Source organism: Hemitrygon akajei, chromosome 10 (assembly GCF_048418815.1).
Source record: "Hemitrygon akajei chromosome 10, sHemAka1.3, whole genome shotgun sequence".
In the NCBI taxonomy this organism is placed as follows: domain Eukaryota; kingdom Metazoa; phylum Chordata; class Chondrichthyes; order Myliobatiformes; family Dasyatidae; genus Hemitrygon; species Hemitrygon akajei.
The window spans coordinates 44,971,397-44,997,580 of NC_133133.1; the positions used below are offsets into that span (position 1 = coordinate 44,971,397).

A 26,184-nucleotide genomic window follows, 5' to 3' on the forward strand; every position below is an offset into this window, starting at 1 on the left:
AAAGGTCCAAGGGTTCAAAAGTTCTTATTATCAAAGTATGTATGCAGAATTTGTCTAGGATTTGTCTTCTCCAGATAGCCATATAATACAGAAAACCATATAAGTAGTTGAAAGAAGGATATCAATCTCCCCCTCACACAAAAATAAAAAGAAACAAAAACTCACAAGCCCCAAACAGTCCCAATCCTTCTCTTGCAAAAAACTAACATCACTCACAAGAAGAAACAGCAGCAAGAATATCAAACCCCAAACCCTAGACCACCAAAGAATGGGCCAAATCATGAAAAAGAACATAGAACTGAAAGAGGCCAATATGAACCAGTTAGTTTGAACTACAGTCCAATCCATAAATCTCAGAATTTCGATAACATCTCCAGCAGCATCAGGACCCAGTGGCCCCTCTGAGGGAAGTATTCGAACTCATCAGCCCCTCTGAGGGAAGCAACTCGAAGCCATCAGCCCCTCTGAGTTTCAGCTTGAGAAGATGAAACATTTGAAGGTAGATAAGTCAACAGGGCCAGATAAACTATACCCCAGGGCTCTGGGAGATAGCTGAAGGGATTGTGGAGCAAAAGTCTTTCAAGAACCACTAGATTCTGGAATGGTTTCAGATGACTGGAAAATTGCAAATGACACTCCAGGCTTTTATAAGGGAGTAAGGTACAAGGTGGGGAATAACAAGCAAGGCGGACAAAGGAGAATCAGTGGATACTATTTTCTTGGATTTTCAGAAGACCTTTGACAAAGTGCCATACATGAGGCTGCTCAACAAGCTAAGGGCCCATGGTACTACAGGACAGGTGCTCTTACAGATAGTAGATTGGCCGACTGACAGGAGGCAAAGTATCAGAATAAAGGGCGGGCCTATTCTAGTTGACTGCCGGTGATGAATGATGTTCCGAAGGAGTCGGTATTGGGATCGTTTCTTTTCTATATGCCAATGATTTGGCTGACAGAATTGATATCTTTGTGGCCTAATTTACAGATGACACAAAGATAGGTGGAGGGGAAAGTAGTGTTGAGGAAGCAGGGAGTCTACAGAAAGACTTGGATAGATTGGGAGAATGGGCAGAGATTTGGCAGATGGAATATGGTATGCACTTTGGTAGAAGGAATAGAGATGTAGACTATTTTCTAAATGTGAAGAAAATTCAAAAATCAGAAGTACAAAGGGACTTGGGAGTTCCAGTGCAGGATTCCCTATAGGCTAATTTGCAGGTTGAGTCAGTGGTAAGACAAATGCAATGTTAGCATTCATTTTGAGAGGACTAGAATATAAAATCAAGGATGTGTTAATGGTTCTGGGCCTGTGCTCACTGGAGTTTAGAAGAATAAGGGGGGATCTCGTTGAAACGTATCAAATATTGAAAGATCGAAATGGGTGGATGTGGAAAGGATGTTTCATATAGTGGGTAAGTCCAGGACTAGAGGGTACAGCCTTAGAGTAGAGGGACATTCCTTCAGAACAGAGATGAGAAAGAATTTCTTTAGCTGGAAGGTGGTGAATTGGTGGAATTCATCGCCAAGGAGGGTTGTGAAGGCCAGGTCACTGAGTATATTTAAAGTGGGGTTGATTCATCTGGGCATCAAAGTTAATGGTGAGAAGGCAGGAAAATGGGGTTGAGAACCATAAAAAACAGCCATTTTGGAATGCTGGAGCAGACTGGATGGGCTGAGTGGCCTAATTCTGCTCCTCGGTCTTACCTTCTTATCTTGGAAGACAGATTGTTTTCAGTAAATTTTTGCAGTTCCCTGCCGAAGTAAGAAGCTACCGTTTGAAATGGGAAATATTATCAAGGCTAATTTTTATGGTTGCTGTGAATTACTAAACAGAGAAAAGGCTGGCTACAGTGAGGACTTAAGCAATGTCTGCTGATTTCTGTGCTATTGTACCTCTCTTTGCAATAACATCACTGTGGAATATCCAACTAGGTGATGTGGAATGTTTTTCATACTTTGGTTGAACTTAAACAATAAATTTAAGTATAAAACACTTACCTTGCTTATTTTACACTATGGATAATTTACGGAATGTATATATTTAACAAAGTATTTGTAAGTAGGAACTTGCTCTTCATTACTGTAGGAATCAGTCGATTTATTGCAGCATAGTAAGTTGCTCAAGAATATGTTGCCTGAGGAGCAACTCCTCCTGTACAGTGGAGCAGAACTCACACTGTATTCTTGATAATTGTAGAACGTTTAAAGAAAAATTTTATAGTTTTGTAAGATGTTGACATTAATCTGAATAAATGAAACAACTAACAACGTCTTTATGGAGACTGAAGAGAGTGCAGATGCTGGAATCTGGAGCAACTAACTAACTACTGGCTGGAGAAGCTGGTGGGTCAGGGAGCATCTGTGGAGGGGAATGAACAGTAATCATTCTTGGTCAAGATCCTTGATTTTAGCTATCTTTAATTGAGCTCAGTTGCTAGAAAACCAAAAAATACACTTCCTGTCTTTAATTTGGGATCATTGTTTGGAGTAATAAAAGTAGAGATGAAGCTTATGGAATGGCAGAGTTTAATACAAAACCTGATAACCAATAGATGGACACAAATAGATAATAATCAAGATCTACACTCATTGAAATGTTTAATCCCTGAACCTTCCTATCAGTATCAGCTAATTTCCTCCTGTCATTGCACTGCTGATGAAGGATCTTGGCCCAAAATGTCAACTGTTTATTCCCCTCCATAGATACTGCCTGACTTGCTGAGTTCCTCCAGTATTTGTTTGTGGTGCTCAAGATTTCCAGCATCTGCAGTCTCTTGTGTTTAAGCTAGTTTAAACACTAAGGTGGATGTGATTGAATCAATAAAGCGTGCAGTTAATCCTTTTAAGAGAAAGAAACAGTTTGGTGAGTTCTCTGAAGTGATGGTTGCAGTATTAAGTTGGTAATCCTTCATCCAGCCCTAAGGTGCAGTCTCTAAGGGCTGGATGAAGGATTACCAACTGAAATTCAGGGGCTAGCATTATTCTGCATTGGAAATATGTGTATCCCCTCTCCTTCTTTGGCATTACACGTGTATTTAACTTGGATTTCCTCAATGCAATTTTCATCCTATTTTTGTTTGAACATCTGCCATTTGGATTTCCCAGGGCTCAGAAACCCACCGATGCATTAGAAATGCATTAGAATGTAAGAGCCATTTTGTGCATTCTGATGACCCATCAAGCAAGCCCCATTGCTGATTGTCACCCCTCATAACTGCAGCAGTCCTTGCCTCTTCACTATCACCAACCTCTTCATCTCTTTCTGACACAAACCTCATTTTAAATGGTGTAAAATGATTCTTTCAAGATTCAAGACTGTTTAATGTAATTTCCAGCGCACAAGTGTAAAAGAGAACAAAATAATGTTACTCCAGATCTGATGCAGCACAAAAGAAATTCATACTAAGACGAAGTACATAATAAAAACACACAATAAATATAAATACATGAGATAGCTTATATATGCATTTAAAGATTAATTGTATGTGCATAAGGTGACAGTCGGTACAGGGGTGCCTGTATGTAAGGTGGCTCTGACTGGAAATGGTAAGTACTGGTGATGGGCAATGTGGAGGGGTTGGTTAGCTGCTGGAGATGTTCATCAGCTTTACTGTGTTACAACACGCACCCACCCACACCAGCTTCTGAGGTTTAGACTCTCTAACTCTCCAGAATATAGATAGCTGGTATGGCCCCTTAAAGATACAGAACAGTTCCACTAATTGGCAATTAGTTTTGGGCGCCAAGGATTGAGCGTTTAAGGAGCACCTGAACTGAGGTTCAATGCTCAATTGCTAGCCTAATCAGGTTTTCATCTAGCATTTGTTTTGTTCTCAGTTCCTATTGGAAACTGTGTCCTGATCCCAGCCTCGTATGCTCCAGCATTTGCATCCAAGCCATCCTTGTCAAGGACTCTCATCACTTTACGATCGAGCTAATATGGACCCAGCGGGATATTGGAGCCTTTTGTCAGCTGTGGCCAGCCACAGTGCATGGAGATACATGACCTCCAGGTTGCCGTGTGCCAGTTATTGCAGGAGGGAAGCCAAAGTAGCTCGGGTGAGGCTGTTGGTCGCTCTGCAGAGCCAGTTCATCTTCCAACCTCGGAGAGATTTAACGGTGACCCGGGTCCTTGCTGTGGCTTCCTATCCAACTCCCATTAGTGTTTGAACTTCAGCCATCCCAGTTCCTTTCGGAGCACAGAACGATGGCTTTCATTAACTCTCTTTTGATTGGAAGGCCTTGGTCTGGTCCTCCATGCATTGGGAATGCAGGTCTGAAATCTGCTTGGATTTAGAGGAATTAGTGGCCACCATGAAGAAGGTGCTTCATCACTCTGCCAGAGCCAGCCAAGAACACCTGATGAAGATTCAACATGGTGGAAGGGCAGCATCGAACTACGCAAACAGGCCTAGACAACGCTATACCAGCATGGACTCCAAGATGAACTAAAGGATGCCCTCACCTTGGGAGAACCGGCTGAGGACTTAGAGGTCCTGATCGACCAACCCATTTATCTTGATAATTATCTGGCAGAGTGCAAGTGGGACTTCATCAAGAGGTTGAAGAGGGCTAGCCCGAGTGTTGTCTCAATGCATCATAGTTTCATCCCCCTGATGTCGGACCCTGTCTCATGCTCAGGATCCTTTTGAGCCCATGAAAATCAGCTGCTTAAGAATCTCTGCCAATTAGAGGTTCCAGTGTTGGAGTCAAGGTTGCTGCCATTACTGTGGGGAAGCAGGTCACCTGCGGGCCAGATGTCCAAAGCTGCATGTGTTGGGAGAACTATGATGGTGGCAGCTGCCACCCCTGACCTCACAGATTTTGGTGTTATGCTGAGGGCATAGAACTCCTGGGGTATGAACTGATATGAGGTGAATGCTTTTTGGGACTTTGAAGCAGCGGGGAATTTCCTGGACTGTGAGAATTGAGACAGTCCTTGCCTGCAGCTATTTTGGACGGCCCCCTTCTAGGTTCTGGGCAGATCCAACAACAGCCTGTGGTGTGAGAAGTGAGGATAGTGATCATGTGGAAGACATTAGTTTCTACATCATTGGCTCTCCACTCATACCCCTGATCCTCAGGTACCCTTGGCTGTCTCAGCAGAAGCTATCCGTGGACTAGAGAAAAGGGAGAATCACTGCTTGGTCCAGCAGTAAGAGGGTTTGTTTTCGGTTTGGTGTTCCAAACCCCAGACTTTCTTGAGACCAACAACCAACAGGGGACAGACCTCTGCTCAAAGTAACCTGGAGCCTTCAGGAAACCCAGTCCTACCTTCAAGTGAAGACAACCCGGCTACAGCCAATAGGCCTGTGCCGGTCCAATCAGAGGTGTGCTGGAACAAGATCTCTGGTTCAGGAGCAAACAAGGGAGGTACCCAAACAGCATGGAACTCTAGCAGCTAAGCTAAGGGCAAGGCCCAAAGACTGAGATCCTTGGAACTTAGTCCCAGGAGCACAACGACCATTTGTCGCGCCTCACTGCCAATGTCTGAGGAGACGGAAAAGGACTTGGATTGTGATTTGGTTTCTGTTTTCACTAAAGACACTAGTGGACCTATGGGGGAGACTCCAGAGCCTGCCGAAACACCCCTGTAATCCTCTCAGGAGTCGTCTTGGAGGACAGTTCAGACATCCATGCAGTGCCCAAGCCAGTAGCAATCTCTCCCGTCTTCACGCATTTGGAAGAGGTCTTCAGTAAGGCAAAAGCCTCAACTCTTCCACAGCATCGACCCTACGACTGTGCAATAGATCTATTGCCAAATACGTGTCCTCCATTGGGTCAATTATATGCGCTCACAGGCTAAGATAGAAGCACAGTGGAGGAGTATATTAAGGAGGCTGGTGCCCTGGGATTCATTTGCCCCCCCCCCCCACCTCTTTACCCAGCACTGGCTTCTTCAAACAAAAGAAGGTTGGAGTCTGTGGCCTTGCATTGATTATAGAGGGCTGAATCGCATAACAGTCGAGAATCATTACCCTCTTCCACTCACGAACACTGCTTTCAAGATTCTCCAAGGGGTAAGAGAATTCTCGAAACTGGACTTGTGGAGTGTGTACTACCTGGTTCGCATAAAGGAGGGTGATGAGTGAAAGACAGCATTCAACACTATGAGTATCTGGTCATACCCTTTTGGCCTTGTGAATGCGCCAGCAGTTTTCTGGGCCTTTACAAACGATGTGCTCTGGGATGCTCTCCATAAGTACACCTTCATCACTGGGAATTGAGTTGAGAGTTAAGGGCCAAAAGTTTAGGGGTAACACGAGGGGGAACTTCTTTACTCAGAGAGTGGTAGCTGTGTGGAACGAGCTTCTGGTAGAAGTGGTAGAGGCAGGTTCGATTTTGTCATTTAAAAAAAAATTGGATAGGTATATGGACAGGAAAGGAAAAGAGGGCTATGGGCTGAGTGCAGATAGGTGGGACTAGGTGAGAGTAAGCATTCGGCATGGACTAGAAGGGCTGAGATGGCCTGTTTTCATGCTGTAATTGTTATATGGTTATATGAATAGAGAACTGCTCACGGTCACGTGGGCTATGGAGGAACAGCGTCACTGGCTCAAGGGGGTCAAGAACCCTTTTATTGTGTGGACGGATCACAAGACCCTGGCTTATATTTAGGAGGCCAAGAAACTGAATTCCAGGCAGGGCAGGTGGTCTCTTCTTTAACCATTTTAATTTCATCCTGACCTATTGACCGGGATCTAAGAACCAGAGGCCAGATGCCTTGTCCTGTCAGTTCGATGAACCCGAACGAGAAAAGCGGCGTACCATCATTTTGCCCCAAGCCAAGGTGATAGTGCCAATTCATTGGGGGATCAATACACTTGTTCACAAGGCCCAGGGGCAAGGAGACACTCCTCAGAATGGCCCTCCAGGCCAGCTGATCGTTCCTAGTCCCATACGTTCTCAGGTTCTTCAAAGGGGACAAGCATGGAAATTGGCATCCCACCAAGGAATTGCCAGGGCCATGGAGTCATTAAGAGAAGATATTCATTGACTGGAATGGTGAGAGAGGTCTGTCAATACGTACTGGAATGAGAGTTGTGCGTCTGAAACAGGAAACCTCGCACCAAACCTCAAGGAGTCCTTCACCCTTTGCCTGTTTGGAAACCATGGGCCCATATCTCCATGGACTTTGTCATGGATCTTTCTGCTTCCAAGCAGAAGACTGTTATCATGGTAATTCTGGATTGTTTTTGAAGCCCTGCAAATTCATCACCTTCCATCTGTGGCAGAGACAGCCAAGATTGTCCTGCAGCAGTTCTTCAGGATCCATGGTTTTCCAATGGATATTGTGTCAGATCACAGTCCACAAGTCATAGCACGTTTCTGGGGGGTGTTTTGCAAACTGATTAGGGAAACAGCGAGTATTTCCTCTGGCTTTCAACCACAGTCCAATGGCCGGACAGAGTGGGTTAACTACGATGTGGAATGTCCCCTCAGATGCCTGGCCTCTGAAAGATCAAACAAGTGGAGCAACAATTTGATGTGGGCAGAGGTCGCCCACAATGCTTTACGGCAATCAGTACATGGGATGTCTCCTTTTGAATGCTAGTTTGGGTATTCTCCACCACTCTTCCCTGAGCAGGAGGCAGAGGTTGGAGTACCTGCAGCTGAAAATCTCGTCCGACGCTGTAATGAGAGATGGACGAGGGGAAGAGAGATTTTGTTACTTCAGCCTTCTGGGTAGAAGCTAAAGGCTAACCACAAGAGAAGACAGGGACCAGATTTTCAGCCTGGGCAACAGGCTGAAAACTCAGGATTTGTTTCTCCGCGTGAAGTCCAGGAACCAAGTTCACCCAAGTTCATTGGACCCTTCAGGATTCTCAGGAAAGTAAACCCAGTGGCATACCTCTTGCAGCTTCCCAAGATCCTCAAGATCAGTTTCACTTTCCATGTTTCCAAGTTAAAGCCTGTTAGCCCCACATCGCTGCCACCAAGGTTTGTTGATGGGGAACAGGTTTTCAGTGTAAGAAGCAATTTGGACTCACTTACTGGTCAAGGTGTTCAGCAATATCTCGTGAACTGGGAGGGATTCAGACCAGAGCAGAGATGCTGGGTGCCTGAACGAGACATCTTAGATCTGGCTCTCATTCATGACAACAGTCATTATCTCTTCAAGCAGCCAGGGCCGTCAGGAGTCGGCTATAGGGGAGAGGGACTTGCTATCTCACACACTGATCCGTGCCAGCTTCTGCAGTTTAAATGCTCTAACTCCCCAGAGTACAGATAGCTGGCGCAGCCTCTTTAACGATTCAGGACAGTTCCACTGATCAGCAATCATGTATTGGGTGCCAAGGATTGAGCATTTTTGGAGCACCTGAACTGAAGTTCAGTGCTCAATTGTAAGCCTACTCATGATTTTGACTAGTGTTTGTTTTGTGCTCAGATTCTCGATCCAGTTTGAAACTCTGCCTTGATCTTTGCCTCGGATACTCCAGCATTTGGATCCAAACCATCCTCATCAGGAACCCTCGTCGCATACTGCTTGGGTAAAGTTTTTGAGTTTGCTTGTCCTGGTGAGGATGTGACATAGTCTCTTTCCTGATGAGAGTGGGACCAACAGTCCATGAGCAGGATGGGTGGGATCCTTCATGATATTGCTGGTCTTTTTCCAGCATCTTTCTGTATACATGTCTTTGATAGTGGGTGGTCTGGTGCCAGTGATGTGTTAGGCAGTTTTGACTACCTGTTGTATAGCCCTTCTGTCCACTGCAGTACATTTTCTGTACCATGCAGTGATGTAGCACGTTAGGATACTCTCTACTGCACATCTGTAGAAACTCGTTGAATATTGATGTGCATAGTTCAGCTCTCTTCAGCCTACTCAGAAAGTAGAGGTGTTGGTGAACTTTCTTGACTGTGTAGGATGTGTTCTGGGAGCATGAGAGGTGGTGTGTGATGTGCGCTCCCAGGAGTTTGAAATTGCTTACAGTTTCCAATCCTATGCCTCTGATGGAAAGAGAGATGTGAGTGGTGTAAGTTCTCCTGAAGTCAATAACCATCTCCTTTATCTTCTTGACTTTGAGGAAGAGCTGTTTTTGTCTGTTACCAGGCTTTGAACTCCTCCACCTCCTTTCTGTAGGCCCTTTCATTGTTGTTGGTGATTTCCAGTTTTGAGACCAAGGATGGGGATTCTACACAATATCATGATTGTGTGGGCATTCCTGTTGAACGCAAGTTTGCAATCCAGTGAGCTGGATCTCTTTATTCAATCCAGGGCAACACAAGAGTGCAGGGACTCTGGCTATTGATTTCGGGCAGAAGTCTGCTGCAATCCAGGACAAGATTTTTGTAATGAGATCCTGCAATTTCATCTGAACACTATAAAAATAATTCCACTATATTTAGTACACTTTTGTTTTTACTTGAATTTCTCTTTGTATGTTTTTTTATCAACTGGTACTCGATACATACTTTACACAAGTTACATTTGTAAATATTACCTATGATCTCACTTCCCATCCATGAACATTTTTTTTCACAGTTATGAGTTAAATTTTCTCTTAAGGGTATCTTTGTGCAGAAGTGTAAATGTTTACTTAGCATTCACAGTTTGTGTTGTTCCAGTCAAATAAAAACAGTGCCACTTAGGCCTAATGAACTGAAATCTCTGATGTTCAAAATAAGTTTTGAGTGAAGCAAAATATCTAAAGTTTACATATTCAACAATTAAGTTCAATTAACCTGTTGAGTAATGTTACTAAAATATTGTACAGTTCAATATTTTTGACTTCTCAGAAACTTGAGATATGAATTTTTTTTGTGAAATCCATTAAAGATCTTTTAATCACATTTCTGTCTTCTGAACCTGTACAATTTATCAGTATTTCCCATTGTCCAGTCTGTTCATTATAATGTCATGAAAGTTAAAAAGACAGGGCTGAAAAGAATTTGGGATTGTTTGTCACCCATCTGGGTACTAGTTATGTTCCAAAGGGCTGCATGGATACTTGTGGGATTGATGATGCCAGGTTGCTCATTTGTGAAGGTGTCAGCTTGCTGTCATTGAACAATCTCTGGAAGCAGGAATGTAATGACGTACTAATCTGGAGTAATTGTGTCCCACTCCAAGTTAATGATAGTAATAGCAGTCATTATTTCCTCCCTTGCAGCTCATAATATATTTTGTACAGGTTGATTTATTTAATTTTAATGACAACCTGAAGACAATCATATTATATTTCATTTCTGCATTTATCAGATCCATTATTCTTGCTCTTTTATAACTAAGTTTATATCATATAACCTGACACCTTCCCACCCACTCCATATCCTTTCTGATCATAAATGGCAATCATTCATTAAGGAACATATTGTACGCTTGTATCTCTAAAAGTACCTTGAAATTTTCTTGATGTTAACTGCCAGAATTTTTATGCTCTCTTTGTCTTTCTAATTTCCTTTTTTCTCTTTCTCTTTTGTATAACTTGGGTGTCTATAAGAAAGAGATCTGGAACCACCTCCTCTTCACTCTGCATCCCTCCCATCTCTTTTGCTTAATGGGAATGGACATCTCCGAAAGATGGAGATAGAGTGGAGTTTCAGACTACGTTTCCAATAGCAGGAGGGTCTAGCACCAGAGGGCATAGCTTCAGAGTAGAAGGACGTTCCTTTAGAACAGACATGATGAGTGATTTCGTAAGCCAGAAGGTAGTGAATCTGTGGAATTTATTGCCACAGACACCTGTGGAGGCCAAACCACTAGGTATATTTAAGGTGGCGGTTGATTGGGACTTAAGTACAGGTGTCAATAGTTATGGGGAGAAGGCAAAGGAATGGTGTTGAGGGAAAACAAGTCAGCTATGATTGAATAGTGAATAAGATTCAATGGGCCAAATGGTGTAATTCTGCTCTTATGGTCTCATCAATAACTCCCCATTGAATGCCTGCTCTGACATAGACGCCTTCTCTCTAGCCTGGTTTACCCATATCGCTTCTCAGCCCAGTAAAATTGATCCTGCCCAATTAAGAACCATTATTTGTCTTTGTAATTTACCATAACTGTGTACTTTCTGTATTTACCATAACCAAGAGACTTCACTATTTTGCTCTCTTTTTGCCCTATTTATTTACATTTTATATATTCCTATTCTGATTTATAGCAATTTAATCTATTGCTCTGTACTGCTGCCATATAACAACAAATTTCACAATACATGTCAGTGATTATAAATCTGATTCTGATTCTAATGCTGATCTTTAGATAGGGTTTTGTAAAGGTTTCAGACTATGGTTTTGGATAGAGCTAAATCACTTTCATTCTTACTATAAAATACTACAGAAGTGCTTTGTTGGTTCCTCAAAATACTGGTCAAGGCAATACCTTATTTACACTACATGAATTTGTTTCCTAGTTTTATTTCTGATTTGGTTTTCACTGCCTGTATTTTACTTGATGTGAAGCTACTTCCCCATGTTACACTATGCCCCAATTATCACCGCCAGTGTGGCGTCTGGCAACACCTCTCACTGATGTTTTATGCCCCTGCTGTTTCATTGCTTTATTACAAATGATTTAACATGATTACAACAATGTTGAAACAATTCACCAGAGGCAAAAGCTATAAATTGATATATTGGGCCATGATCCTGCATCCAGGTCTTAGAAGGTAGAGGAAAGATTGACAATGTCCAGCAGGTAGTGGCAGAGGCTGGTAGGTGATAGGTCGAACCATGTGATGAGGGGATGATTGACAGATGCCTCTGGATGAAGCGAGAAGCAGATGGGACAAATGAACAAAGGGAGAAGAAAGCTGGGTGGATGGGTGAATGTGTGCAGGGGTGGATTATCAGGTAGCAACACACAAAAAATGCTGGAGGAACTCAGCGGACCAGGCAGCACCTATTGAAAAGACTAAACAGTCGACATTTCAGGCCAAGACTCTTCACGTGTCCTGATGAATTGTCTTGGCCCAAAACGTCAACTGTTTAGTACTTTCCATAGATGCTGCCTGGCCTGCTGCGTTCCTTTAGCATTTTTTGTGTGTTGCTTTGGATCTCCAGCAGAGGCAGATTTTCTCAGGTTTGTGCACTATCAGGCATCTTCTTCCCTCTATCCTGCTGCAGGATCTCAACCCGAAATGTTAACTTACTACCTTTCTAAAACTTAAATATCCAGAAATATTTATTGTAGTCATGTTCATCCTTCTACGTTACGTTTTAGACTAAATATTTCCCTAGTTATTCAATCACCAGGACATTTGCTCAAGCCCGGTTCAATTGGACACTACTATCGCCCTTACCATAAGATCACAAGGCCGTAAGATGTAAGATCTGAATAGGCCATTTGCCCCATTGATTCTGTTCCACCATTCAATCATGTCTGATTTATTTTATTTCTCAACCCCATTCTCCTGCCTTTACCCTGTAACCTTTGACACCTTGAGTAATCAAGAATCTTTCAACCCCCTCTTAGCCTCCATACCTGTCTCTGGCAATGAATTCCACAGATTCACCACCCTCTGGCTAAAAAAACTCCTCCACATCTCTGTTCTAAAGAGATGCCCTTCTATTCTGAGGAGGGATCACCCTACTATTGGTGTCCATGTCAAGGAAACAAAGCCATTATTTCTCACACTGTACTTTTAGTGATTCATTTAATTTCCTAATCAGAGTCAGAGTTAATATCACTGGTATATGTTGTGAAATTTGTTGTTTTGTGGCAGCAGTATGTTCCAATACAAAGTAATAAAAACTATAAATTACAATAAGTATATATAAAAAATAAATTTAATAAGTAGTGCAAAAGGAGAAGGAAAAATATTGAAGTGGTTTTGGGTTCATTGTCCATTTAGAAATCTGCTGGTGCAGGGGAAGAAGCTGTTCCTAAAACATTGAGTGTGTGTCTTCAATCTCCTGTGCCTCCTCCTTGACGGTAGCAATGAGAAGAGGGCATGTTTTGGGTCATGGGGATCTGTAATGATGGATGCTGCCTTTTTGAGGTATTGCCTTTTGAAGGTGTCCTAGATGCTTGGGAGTCTAGTGACCATGATGGAGCTGGCTGAGTTTACAGCTCTCTGCAGCTTTATCCTATTCTGTGTAGTGGCCCCTCCATTATCGATGGTGATGCAACCAGTCTGAATGCTCTCCATTCAACATACTAATTCTACTGAAACTCCAAATGAAATATAGCCTCTGTCATGCCATCTTTGTAATTGATCAATATGTTGGACCCTTGATAGATTTTCAGAGATGTGATACCCATGAACTTGAAACTTTTCTCTCTTTCCACTTCTGATCCCTCAACGAGGACTGGTGTCAGTTCCCTGGACTTACCTTTACTGGAGTTCTCAATCAATTACTTGGTCTTACTGACATTGAGCGCCAGATGGCTGCTGAGCAACCACTCAACCAGCACCTCTCGCTTTTGTACATCCCTATTACAATTAACACTCAACATCAATTCTGCAAATGAATAGTGAAAGTGTGTCCAAATGTCATTCATTTTTATCACCTCACCTAATTTCCTCACATCTTTACACAAGTGTACACTTCCAACAGAAGCCTCATCAGAATCTGAGCCAGGTTTATTATCACTAATAAGCATCATGAAATTTTTTGTTTAGTGGCAGCAGCACGGTGCAAGATAAAAAAATATACAATATATTACAATAAAAAAAAAACAAATTAATAGAGCAAACCAGAAATAGTGAGGCAGTGTTCATGGACCATTCAGAAATCTGGTGGCAGAGGAAAAGAAGCTGTTCCTAAAGTTTTGAGTGTGTGCCTTCAGGCTCCCGTACCTCCTCCCTGCTGTATTAATGAGAGGACGGTATGTTCCAGAGGATGCCACCTTCATGAAGCATTGCTTTTTGAAGATGGTTTTGATGGTGAGGAGGTTTGTACCCATGATGAAATTGGCTAAGTCCACTACCCTCTGCAGCCTATTTTGATCCTGTGCATTGGAACTTTTATACCAGGCAGTGAAGTAACCAGTCAAAATATTCTACACAGTGTAAAAATAATACACAGTAATTGTTGTTGGTACATCACTCAACCAGACAATGTGCACTAACTGTTTGGTCTCTGATGAGGAAGTCGAGAGTGCATTTGCAGAGGGAGGTACAGAGAGACCCAGGTTGTTAATTAGTACTGCAGGCTAATGGTGTTGAACGATGACATCTAGTCAATAAACAGCAGCTTGACATTGACATTGCTGTTGTCAAGATGGTCCAAGGCCAAGTGGAGAGCCAATGAGATTGCAGGCACTGCAGAACTGTAGTGGCAATAGGCAAATTTTAGTGGGTTCAGGTGCTTGCTGGGGTAAGACTTAATTTTAGCCATGACTTAAAGCACTTCATCACAATAGATGTGAGTGCTACTGGGTGATTGTCATTGAAGCAGTTCATCCGAATTACTAGGACACTGGTATGTCCCAATTGGAAAAAACAGCTCCACCTCACTGACAGTCAACACTGACACACCTCAAGGATGTGTGCTTAGGCCACTGCTTTGCTCTCTCTATAACCCTGACTGTGTGGCTAGGCATAGTTCAAATGCCATCTACAAGTTTGCTGAAGATATAACCATTGTTGGCAGAATCTCAGAGGGTGACGAGAGGGCGTACAGGAGCGAGATCTACCAGCTAGTTGAGCGGTGTCGTAGCAACAATTGTTCACTCAACATTAGTAAGACCAAAGATTTGATTGTGAACTTCAGAAAGGGTAAAACGAGGGAAACAAACCAGTCCTCAAAGAATCAGAAATGGAAAGGATGAGAAATTTCAAGTTCCTGGGTGTCAATATCTCTGAAGACCTATTCTGGTCACAACATATTGATGCAGCTATAAAGAAGGCAAGACAGCAGCTTTATTTTGTCAGGAGTTGGAGGGGATTTAGTTTGTCACCTAAAACGCTCAAAGTTCTACAGATTACCGTGGAGAGCAGTGTGACTGGCTTCATCACCACTTGATGTGGGGGGGCGGTTTGTGGAGGGGGCTACTGCACAGGATTGAAGTACAGGCAGTCCCCGGGTTATAAATGAGTTCCATTCCTGAGTTCGTCTTTAAGTTGGATTTGTACGCAAGTTGGAACAGGTGCATCCGGTATTATATAGTGTCAGTCAAACGTTTGTCTTAGTATATAGTACATATTTTACCTTTTTATGCTTATAAAACACTTAAGAAATGTATGTATTTCAATAATTAAACTACTGCGTTGCTTGGTAATAATTGTAGATTTCATCGAGGCAGGGCCTTTCACGTGCTCCATTATTCTCACTTTATTCTTTAAAATTATTCTGGTCGTTGACCGACTGTAGCCTAATGCTTTTCCAATGACTGATGGCATTTCATCTCTTTCCGATCGTTTTATTATTTCCACTTTATTTTCAATCGTGATCGTTTTCCGTCAACGGAACAGAAACACTGCGGATTCAGCAGCAGTGAGTTCTCCCGGGTCCTAAAGTCCACCAGACTGAATTCCCCGGGTCCTAAAGTCCACAGATTGAGACAGGTTAAGTGGGACAAGTGGGGGCAGTGCTGACTGGAAAAGGGGGAGGGGTCATGATGAATCTTGCTAAGAAAAATTTAAGCCAAATACAAAGTTACACACTCAATACAGTGTCAATGACAATGACTTAAAATGGTGGACAGCGTCGTGATCTGACTTAAAATGGCGGACGGCATCGTGATCCGACTTAAAATGGTGGACGGCGATCTTCTTCCTCAGTTCATAAATATGAGTTGTTCGTAAGTCGGATGTTTGTAACTCAGGGACTGCCTGTAAGTTGTAGAAAGTTGTAAAATTAGTCAGTTCCATCGTGGGTACTTGCCTCCATATTATCCAAGACATCTTAAAGGAGCGGTGCCTCAGGAAGGCAGTGTCCATCGTTAAAGGACCTCCACCACCCAGGACCTGCCCTCTTCTCATTGTTACCATCAGGAAGGAGGTACAGGAGTCTGAAGACACACACACACAGTGATTCAGGAACAGCTTCTTCCCCTCTGTCATCCGACTTCTAAATGGACATTGAGTCTATGAACATGAACACTGCCTCATTACTTTTTTTTAATATTTGTTTTTGCACTACTTATTTTAACGTATCTATTTACTATACATATATAATTACTTTCAATTTGTTTCTATATTTGTCATGTATAGCATTGTATTGTTGCCGCAAAGCAAACAAATTTCAGGACATATGCTGGTGATATTAAACCTGATTCTGATTTTGATGATTGATATGGTTTTGAAGCTGGTGGTTGCCTCTGAATTCAGCATTAAGAGGTTGAAGATGTCTTTGAATACGCCAGCCAGTTGATTGGCACAGTACCCTGCCAGGTACACGATAGGAGCCTGTTGCCTTGTTGAGGGTTGAAGGATGTTCTGATGTTGGTCTTCGAGACGGAGATCACAAGCCTGATGCTGTGGTGTGTAGCTTTATTCTCCCTTTCATTTTGGTAATAATAAGAGGCTCTGGGCTGAGTTTCTCTCTGAGGAACACAGTTGTAGGAATTCATTGTTAATCTGTTGAGATGAATTCATAAAACTCAGGCCAGATACCAAATATGAAACCATGTTGAAAAGTATTGTGGGTTACATGTACAAGTACATGAGTTGCATACTTCATCACGCTACCATGTGATAGGTGTGCACCTTGTTTGAAGTAAAACAAGAGGTTAGACTCATATTTCGGACTCCTATGTCTTCCTTTGAATCAGTTTAAACATAGAAAACATAGAAAACCTGCAGCACAATACAGGCCCTTCAGCCCACAAAACTGTGCCAAACATGTCCTTACCTTAGAAATTACCTAGGGTTACCCAAAGCCCTCTATTTTTCTAAGCTCCATGTACCTATCCAGGAGTCTCTTAAAAGACCCTATCATATCTGCCTCCACCACTGTTGTCGGCAGCCCATTCCAGGCACTCACCACTCTCTATGTAAAAAAACTTAACCATGACGTCACCACTGTACCTACTTCCAAGCACATGTTTAGTGTAACAAAACATAACAGTGGTGATGAAGTATTTTGAAACAAATCTGAAATGGCTACTGGCCTGTTGAAACACAGCGGCATTTGAATTAAAAAATTAAAGCACAGCATGGAGTGGCGAGTCAAAAACAGTGGCGTGCAGCATGTGTAGAGACAGTCGAGTTTTTAAAAAAAGGTAGTCAATGTAAGTATTCAGTGAGTACTGGCTGGGTGATAATAATCATAAGAAAAGGAGCAGAAATGGCTAGTTACATCAGAAAGTTAGACATGTTTGATTACACAACAGATAACAGTATTTTATATATTGAGCAAATTGTCAAGTCAAGTCACTTCTTATTGTCATTTCGACCATAACTGCTGGTACAGTACACAGTAAAAACGAGACAGTGTTTTTCAGGACCTACATGAAACAAAACAAAAACTACACTGAACTACGTAAAACAACACAAAAACTACACTGGACTACAGACCTACCCAGGACTGCATAAAGTGCACGAAACAGTGCAGGCGTTACAATAAATAATAAACAAGACAATAGGCACAGTAGAGGGCAGTAAGTTGGTGTCAGTCCAGACTCTGGGTATTGAGGACTCTTGATGGCTTGGGGGAAGAAACTGTTACACAGTCTGGTCATGAGAGCCTGAATGCTTTGGTTCCTTTTCCCCAGATGGCAGGAGGGAGAAGAGTTTGTATGAGGGGTACGTGGGGTCCTTCATAATGCTGTTTGCTTTGCAAATGCAGCGTGTGGTGTAAATATCCATAATGGCGGGAAGAGAGACCCCGATGATCTTCTCAGCTGACCTCACTATCTGCTACAGGGTCTTGTGACCCGAGATGGTGCAATTTCCGAAACAGGCAGTGATGCAGCTGCTCAGGACGCTCTCAATACAACCCCTGTGGAATGTGATGAGGATGGAGGGTGGGAGATGGACTTTTCTCAGCCTTCGCAGAAAGTAGAGACGTTGCTGGGCTTTCTTTGCTATGGAGCTGGTGTTGAGGGACCAGGTGAGATTCTCTGCCAGGTGAACACCAAGAAATTTCATGCTCTTAATGATCTCTACAGAGGAGCTGTCGATGTTCAGCAGAGAGTGGTTGCCCCATGCCCTACTGAAGTGAACAACCATCTCTTTTGTTTTGTTCACATTCAGAGACAGGTTGTTGGCTCTGCACCAGTCCGTTAGCCGCTGCATCTCCTCTCTGTATACTGACTCATTGTTCTAGCTGATGAGACCCACCACGGTCATGTCATCGGCAAACTTGATGATGTGTTTCGAGCTGTGTGTTACAGCATAGTCGTGGGTAAGCAGAGTGAACAGCAGTGGACTGAGCACACAGCCCTGGGGAGCCCCCGTGCTCAGTGTGATGGTGTTGGAGATGATGCTTCCGATCTGGACTGGCTGAGGTCTCCTAGTCAGAAAGTATAGTATCCAGTTGCAGAGGGAGGTGTTCAGGCCCAGCAGTCTCAGCTTTCCAATCAGTTTCTGAGGAATGATTGTGTTGAATACTGAACTGAAGTCTATGAACAGCATTCGAACGTATGTGTCTTTTTTGTCCAGGTGGTTAGGGCCAGGTGGAGGGTGATGGCAATGGCGTCGTCTGTTGAACGGTTGGGACGGTACGCAAACTGCAGGGGTCCATTGAGGGGGGCAGCAGGGTCTTGATATGCCTCATAATGAGCCTCTTGAAACACTCAAAACAGTATTTTGAGGAAAATGGATTAGCCAATAAGAATCAAGTACCAATTTTGCTGAGTCATTGAGTTTAAAGGCATACAATTAGCTTTGAAGTTTAACTGCTCCAACTAAACCATATGAAATGATCTGTTTGATATTGTGAAAGTGATGCAGGAACATTTAGAAGTGAAGTCATTGTAAATTGCAGAACGCTTTAGGTTTCATCAGCAGAACCAGAAAGGGTGGAGTCAATTTCAGTGTATGTTGGCTGAATTGAAGAGATTGTCTGTGCATTGTCAGTTCAGTGCTGGGCTTACTGATGCATTGAAAGATCATATAGTTTGCGGAGTCTTCCAAGAAAGCATGCAAAAACGGTTCCTAACCTGACATTTAAAAGAGCAGTTGAAATCACTGTTTCAATATAAACTGCAGACGGATATGCAATTGAGTTGCAGTCAGGAATGTAAGTGAATATGAACAAAATTGCAATGGCTGAACTGAAACTGGCCTGGCTGAACAAATTGTGATGGGAGCTCACGTACACCAGACTAATACAGGTTTAAAGGCAAAACTTGGAGAAAATGCAACAAAGTTGGATACATACAAAGAGCATGTTCAAAAAAGAAAAATAAGTGGACTGCACAGAGAAGAGAAAAAGATTAAACGCCAAGTTGCAGTTTCAAAAAGAGTACTAATATGCATGCTCCTGATGAAAAATCTGATAATGATGAGAGTGACGCAGGACTGGGTACCCTTGAGACTTTCAAGATGAAAGCTAATAACAGACAAGTCATCAAGTTTACGCCAGAAGTGAACAGCAAATTAATTAAAATGGAATTGGATACTGGTTCGGCATTTCAAAGATACTAAACTGAAACCTGCAGACATCTAACTAAGAACCTATACTGCAGAAAAGGTATCTCCTGTTGGAATGACATTCGTGACAGTGAAATAAACCAACCAGCAAGCCACATTGAACATGCATGTGGTAAAAACAGAAGGATCAGCATTGTGGGGGCATGATTGGCTGAGACAACGATACAGGGTACAGGGTAACTGGGCAACTATACAGGGAAACTGCACAGGGTATTGGTGAGGCCACACCTGGAGTACTGCATGCAGTTCTGGTCTCCCTACTTGAGGAAGGAGATACTGGCTTTGGAGGCAGTGCAGGGGAGGTTCACCAGGTTGATTCCAGAGATGAAGGGGTTAACCTATGAGGAGCGTTTGAGTCACCTGGGACTATACTCAGTGGAAATCAGAAGAATGAGAGGAGATCTTACAGAAACATATAAAATTATAAAAGCAATATTTAAGAAGAGGCAGGAAAGTTGTTTCCACTGGTAGGTGAGACCAGAAGTAGGAGACATAGCATAAATATTCAGGGGAGTAGATTTAGGACAGAGATGAGGAGTAACTACTTTTCCCAGAGCAGGCTCATTTGTGAAATTCTCTGCCCAATGAAGCAGTGGAGGCTACTCAGTAAATATATTTAAGACAAGGTTGGAAAGATTTTTACATGGTAGGGAAGTAAGGCTCAGTGACAATGTCTCAGTGCATTATTAAGCCCGTCATTAAAATGACAATGTTCAGACAATATCTTCAATAGAACCACGTATGCTGAAATAGACACCCCTTCCTTCTAATTCCATTTATGGAATCTAAAGAATTATGCAATTAACAAAGGCATCAGTTCTAAATGTTCTTGCATTACTTTCATGATGTCAACAAAGCTCATTTTGACTGGTTTGGTCAAACTCCTAAGCAAACTGTATGCCTTTAAATCAAATACACGCAAGGAAATTGGTGCTTGTTTCTGATTGGCTATTTTACTTGCATTAAAATACTACTCAGTTTGTTCAGTATCCAATAATCTTTTGTATAATTAAATTCTAATATAGCGAGCCATTTTGCTCTTTTTGATGATTATTATCACCTGGTATTCACCGTTTGTGAACCTGTGAATTCTTCCATTTTCTGCCTTTTTTAAACTGGAGCATACTGCACCGCTTCTTTTAAAAATTCGACCGTTTCTTGTTGTTCTTTTTTAAAAAACTCGAACATCTCACTGCATTTCAACTGTTAAGTAGTTATCTTGGATTCATTTTAAAAATACCTTGTCACTACTGTTATGCTTTCTAAATTCAAAACTTTTAAAAACTAATTGCAATGACAGTATGGGAGCCCAAGAGAATGGGGTCTAACTTGTGCTTTTACTTTAACCGAGCACACACATATCATGTGGTGGTGTCATGATGTTTGCAATTCACTTATTTTTACATATAACCTGTAATGAATTATTTAAATGAACAAGAATGCTTAGTCAAACAATATACTTACAATATTACTCAAATACTACTGAAATATTAAATACACAACAGTAAGTGAAATATGCCTAAGGAGAATTACATCATCGTGTCACCTTTTATGAATTAACCAAAGTATTATTGAATTATAACATTTATTCCTGAATACCAAGGCTAAATGTTAAGCTTGCTAAGGCTTTAATGGGATGACGCAGAATTCCAGTTAAGCTTGCTGCATGAGTGCAGACTCTAGATCTGATTATATTTTGTCATTGCCTACTGTGGCCCCATTTTCCTTCATTTTTATTCCATTGAAGTAGTTAACAGCGAGAAAGAATCTTTAAAAAGCTTTTTGTTTGCATGGATCTATTTTTACATGGGCAACAATGAAAATGTGTATTAATGTAACATCCTTAATCTAATAAAGCATTGCAGGAAAGTTACCTAAATCTGAAACTGAGCTGCATAAGAACATAACTGGCCAAAAATAAAGTGGTAATTTATAAGGAGCCTGATGTAAAAAAAATGAAAGGGAGGAGCAAAAGATTTAGGGTGATACTTGTTGAGTTTAGATGATAGCGTTCATGCCAATGATGAAGCAAATAAAATCTAGGGCGAATGCGAGGCCAACATTGGGGGAGCACTGTTATGACAAAGGATTGAAAGTATGGAAGGGATTTCAAAATCAAGGAGGGCAAGGACATGGTGGGATTTGAAAATGAGTGTTAAAGTGTTTTTTTAAATTAAGGATGTACTGAGAACTAAGAGGCGGACAAGAAAATTTTATCCAAAGCTTACAGAAAGTCATCCAAAGCAAGGGTTCTCAACATGGGGTCCGTGAACTTGGATGGGAAAAAATTTACATCTTTATTTATACTAACCTCTAACTGAAATTTAGCATTTCCTTCAATTACGAATGTAAGTAACAAACCACAGTAGTATTAGCAGTACCTGTGACTTTGTCACTCATAGAAATCACTGACATTTTTATATCATATTACAGTTGTTACAAATATCTTAAAATGTTGCTTATTTTGATATCACCACCTCAAAATTACGGTAATTATTAGACCCGCCACTAGATTGAATGTAGTCAGACTTCCTCTCTGCAAATGCTCGTGTGATGTGGCTGGCCAACTATCAGGCAGCCCTGCATGTAGTAGTTATTCAGCCACAAAATGGTGAAGTTGTGTGTTCTCACACTTGTGACCCAACGTCTACATTACTCCCCATTATTCCTTATCTACGATTTTTGTTGATCAATGCGTGGAAGGAGGTGAGCCATTTTTATCATTTGTTAAAGTTTTGCAAAACTGGACAGTTCATGTAAGAATTCTTAACTCTCCATAAGGCCGCATGGCCTTTTGTAATCTAATATCACACAACTCCATACATAACAATAGCTGAATTCCAGGAAAGACACAATGTTCGAGCTATTGCTGTGATCCGTGAGTCTATCCAAGTATCTAAAAGCCATTAGAAGTGTTAAAACTTTGGATAAATTGTAAAACCTGCCTTATTTTACATAATGGCATACAAATTTTTTGAAAGTCTCAAACTTCACTTAATTGACTTCCAGATTATTTATTTCTTTGCAGATTTATCAAACAAATTACTTAAAAACCATACAAAAATATTGAGTTTCAAAAAAATGTCAATTGAATCAAATATTTCAAAGTTTGAAAGTACATTTATTATCAAAGAATGTATAAATTATACAACCTTGAGATTTGTTTGCTTACAGGCAGCCACAAAGCAAAAAACTTGAAAAAAAACCCATTTAAAAAAATAAAATAAAGACCTACACCTGATGCACAGAGAAAAAGGGGAAAAAAAGCACAAATCATGCAAACAATAGCAGTGATGAACAACATTGAGTCCTCAGATCTGAATCCTGGACCAACCCAGAGTAGGCCCAAAGCCTTGGTATCAGTTCATCATACTAGCGGGTATAGAGCACAGCAGCCAAGGCAGTCTTCAGAGCCTCAGAACCACGGAGGGAGGAGTGATCATCATGGGAGAGCAAACGAAGTTGGCTCTCTTCTCCAATCCCACCCCCGTCTATATTTTTAAAATATTATTTTAACTTAATACATTTTGTAATTTTTTGCAGACCCATTTTAAGTCGAAATGTTGAAGAATTGGAGGTATAATGAAAACTGTCTATTATACGGTTTCACTTGCATTAATGGACACGATGGGACACAAAATCCAGTGTTTTTTGTGCAGAAAAATTCTTGAGAATGGCAGTCTGAAGCCAGCAAAACTGAAAGTGCATCTAAAGATGTGGATTTTTTTTTTTGTGGAACAGTTCCAAAATGTGGATTTGTCATTTCACAAAAAATCTTCTCTTGAAGCACCCTATAAAGGTTCTTACCGGATTTCCAAACAGAAGGAGCCCCACTGTATCGGAGAGACTTTATTAAAGCCACATGCGCTGGAAATGGTTGAACTGGCTTGTGGGCTGGAACAGAGGAAGAAACTGGAAGTGTTTCCCTTATCAAGTAATGTGATATGGTTTAGAATAGTTGATATTTTAACATTTTGAAGTAGATCACTGAGGAATTTGCAGCCTTACAATTCCCATTCAGTATGTGCAACTGGATGAAACTACAGGCATCTCTCAATGTAGTCAACTCCTTGTTTTTGTTTGTTATGTGCATGCTGATGCCATCAAAGAAGAATTTTTATTTTGTGAGTCCCTTTTGCAAACTATATAGGCTGTTGAGATTTTGGAAATAGAAAGTTTTTTTGCGAAACAAAATTTTGATAAACTTCATACTCTGCACAGATGGAGCTCTTGCGATGGGTAATACATCTGATTTTGCTACTTCAGTGAAAATGGAATCTCCTCATGTCATTGTCACTGATTGTTTCCAGTGCATATTTATGTAAAAAACAGGCTCTTCCAACAAACCTGTAGAAGTGTTGTAAACAGCCATAAAAGTCATTAATTTTATTAGAACCAGGTCTCTGAATAATCTTTGTAGCTTCCAAGGTATTTGACGTGAGAATCTTTTTACAAGTATGATAATCAATTCCTCCAGCATTCAAGCAATCTCCACATGACATTAAGACCTTCAAGTAATTCAGTTTTAAATTTCAAGCCCCTCTTATCTGGTTCTAATAGGTTCTTGTTTGTAGGCGTCACTCTCTTCTCTCTAGTGTCTCTTTGCCTCTGTTCTCTATGTTACAGTGCTTGCACAGATACAATACCAAGCGTGAGAAGTTAGTAAACACGAGAGACTAATTTTGCATCTGACGTAACTGGGAGTCAGTGCAGCATTGGTTTTTCCTCCAAAACTCCACATAAACAGTGCAAGTCAGAAGTGCATGTTTTCTTTTCACACAGCAAGATAAAAGAGGACTGAAAAATAAATGTCCTGGCCATGTATAGACTCCAGAAAATAGTTTAAATTTCACACTAATCTTCAGAAAATGAAGGCCATTGTATTTTCTCTTGAATATTCACTATTTTTGTTCAAAAGTATTGTTGTAAATGTATTTTAGGATCTCAGGTTAGAAAAGTATAGACTTATTTTTTCTTTATGTGTATTGTACTCACTGAAGCTAGTCATCAAGTTCCATTTTCTATATTCTTGTGTAGAGATGTAATCATCAAAATGAAGATAAAGTGCTGATCAATCATCATCACTTTAACCAGAATAGCATCAAAGATATGCCAGAGCTCATACAGATCAAAGAGAAAAGGATATCTGAAGTTCGAAATGTCTGCAGCTATGTATCGCAGGTGTATACATCCTATCCACAGGTCAGTGTCATTTATTCCTTTCTGTTTATAAGTGGTATTATCAAATGTCAGAGGATAATGTGAAATATGGTGATACAGTACATTAGAGAATACTTGCTTTGATACAGGTGCAGAGCAGCCTTTTAAATTGTTAATAAAATATTATATTACAGTCTTGACCTGGTTTCCAATTTGTGATTGAAATTAGACAATTTACTGATGGAATATCAGGATAGTATTTGCTACAATGTGAAATTGTGTTGTTTCTTGGAGCATATTAGTCATTTCCTTAAGTCTTTCTATGCTGTATATCACTGGCCATTGTTTGTCACTCAATATATAGAAAGAGCTTTACAAACCTTTACACAATCACACTAGAGTAACAATTGCCTTATTAAATTAATGAATTCAAGATAAAAACCTGCTTGTTACTCACCAAAATTTGTCAAGGACATTAACAGGGAAATGGAATCATAGAACATAGAAATCTATAGCACATTACAGGCCCTTCATTTCACAATGTTGTGCCGACCATATAACCTACTCTAGAAACTGCCTAGAATTACCCTACCACATAGCCCTCTATTTTTCTAAGCTCCATGTACCTATCTAAGAGTAGCTTAAAAGACCCTATTGTGTCCGCCATGACCACTGTCACCAATAGTGCATTCAATGCACCCACCACTCTCTGTGTGCAAAACTTATCCCTGACATCCCCTCTGTACCTACCTCCAAGTGCCTTAAAACTATGCCTCCCTCCTTGTGCCAGCCATTTCAGCCCTGGGAAAAAAGCCACTGGCTATCATTACAGTCCATCCTGTAGAATCTTTTATTACAAACTACAGCAACACGCCGATTATTCTGCATTTTAGTCTTCGACCATATATTTTTAGCAATTTAAATTTATATTATTTTGGATTTACAAAATGTGATACTTGCTTTTGAATATGGAAACTTAATGCCATTCAGAAATAAAGTAAAATAGCTACCTGATTGCAGACTAATAACTGACAAGCAAATCTTTGCATGGGAGAACATTGTTGCTCGGAAAGCCTAAGATCAGGTAATATTGTCCAGATTACAATCCTGTAATGCTGACTTATTATTGGCTATTTCTAATCCATATTCACTAACCTTTGTTTTGCTTGAAGTAGACTTGCTGAAGAATATAATAACGAGGGTGCATAAAAAAATTAAAATTGATAACCAAGAAGACAATAGTTAAAATTGGTAACCTTGATGGTTTCCTTCAAAAGCCATAAATGTGCAATGGTATTGTTTAGGGACTGCCCCTGTATACAAATTGAAAAATCCATTTCCTTACGGATTGTCTATGTTTAAAAAAACAGCAGAATTTACACTCATAGTTAGTAAGTCACCAGCAATATTGTCTATCCTGTTGTCTGTTCCAATCATCTATTAATAGTATGTATTACTTCAACATACGCAAGGCTTAAGACAAACTACATACAAGAATGTGCCTGGTTAAGGTTACGTAGGCATTTCTGTGTTGGGT

General features: G+C 41.0%; 1 protein-coding gene across 1 annotated transcript in view; it reads left to right on the forward strand.

Moving 5' to 3' along the window:
- The window catches only part of dlg3 (discs, large homolog 3 (Drosophila)), a 559,740-nt gene that overhangs the window by 140,078 nt on the left and 393,478 nt on the right, over positions 1-26,184 (forward strand). Inside the window, exon 4 of the mRNA XM_073058148.1 lies at positions 24,525-24,689. Within this exon, the coding sequence (XP_072914249.1) occupies positions 24,525-24,689 (165 nt within the window). The remainder of the gene's footprint in view (positions 1-24,524; positions 24,690-26,184) is intronic.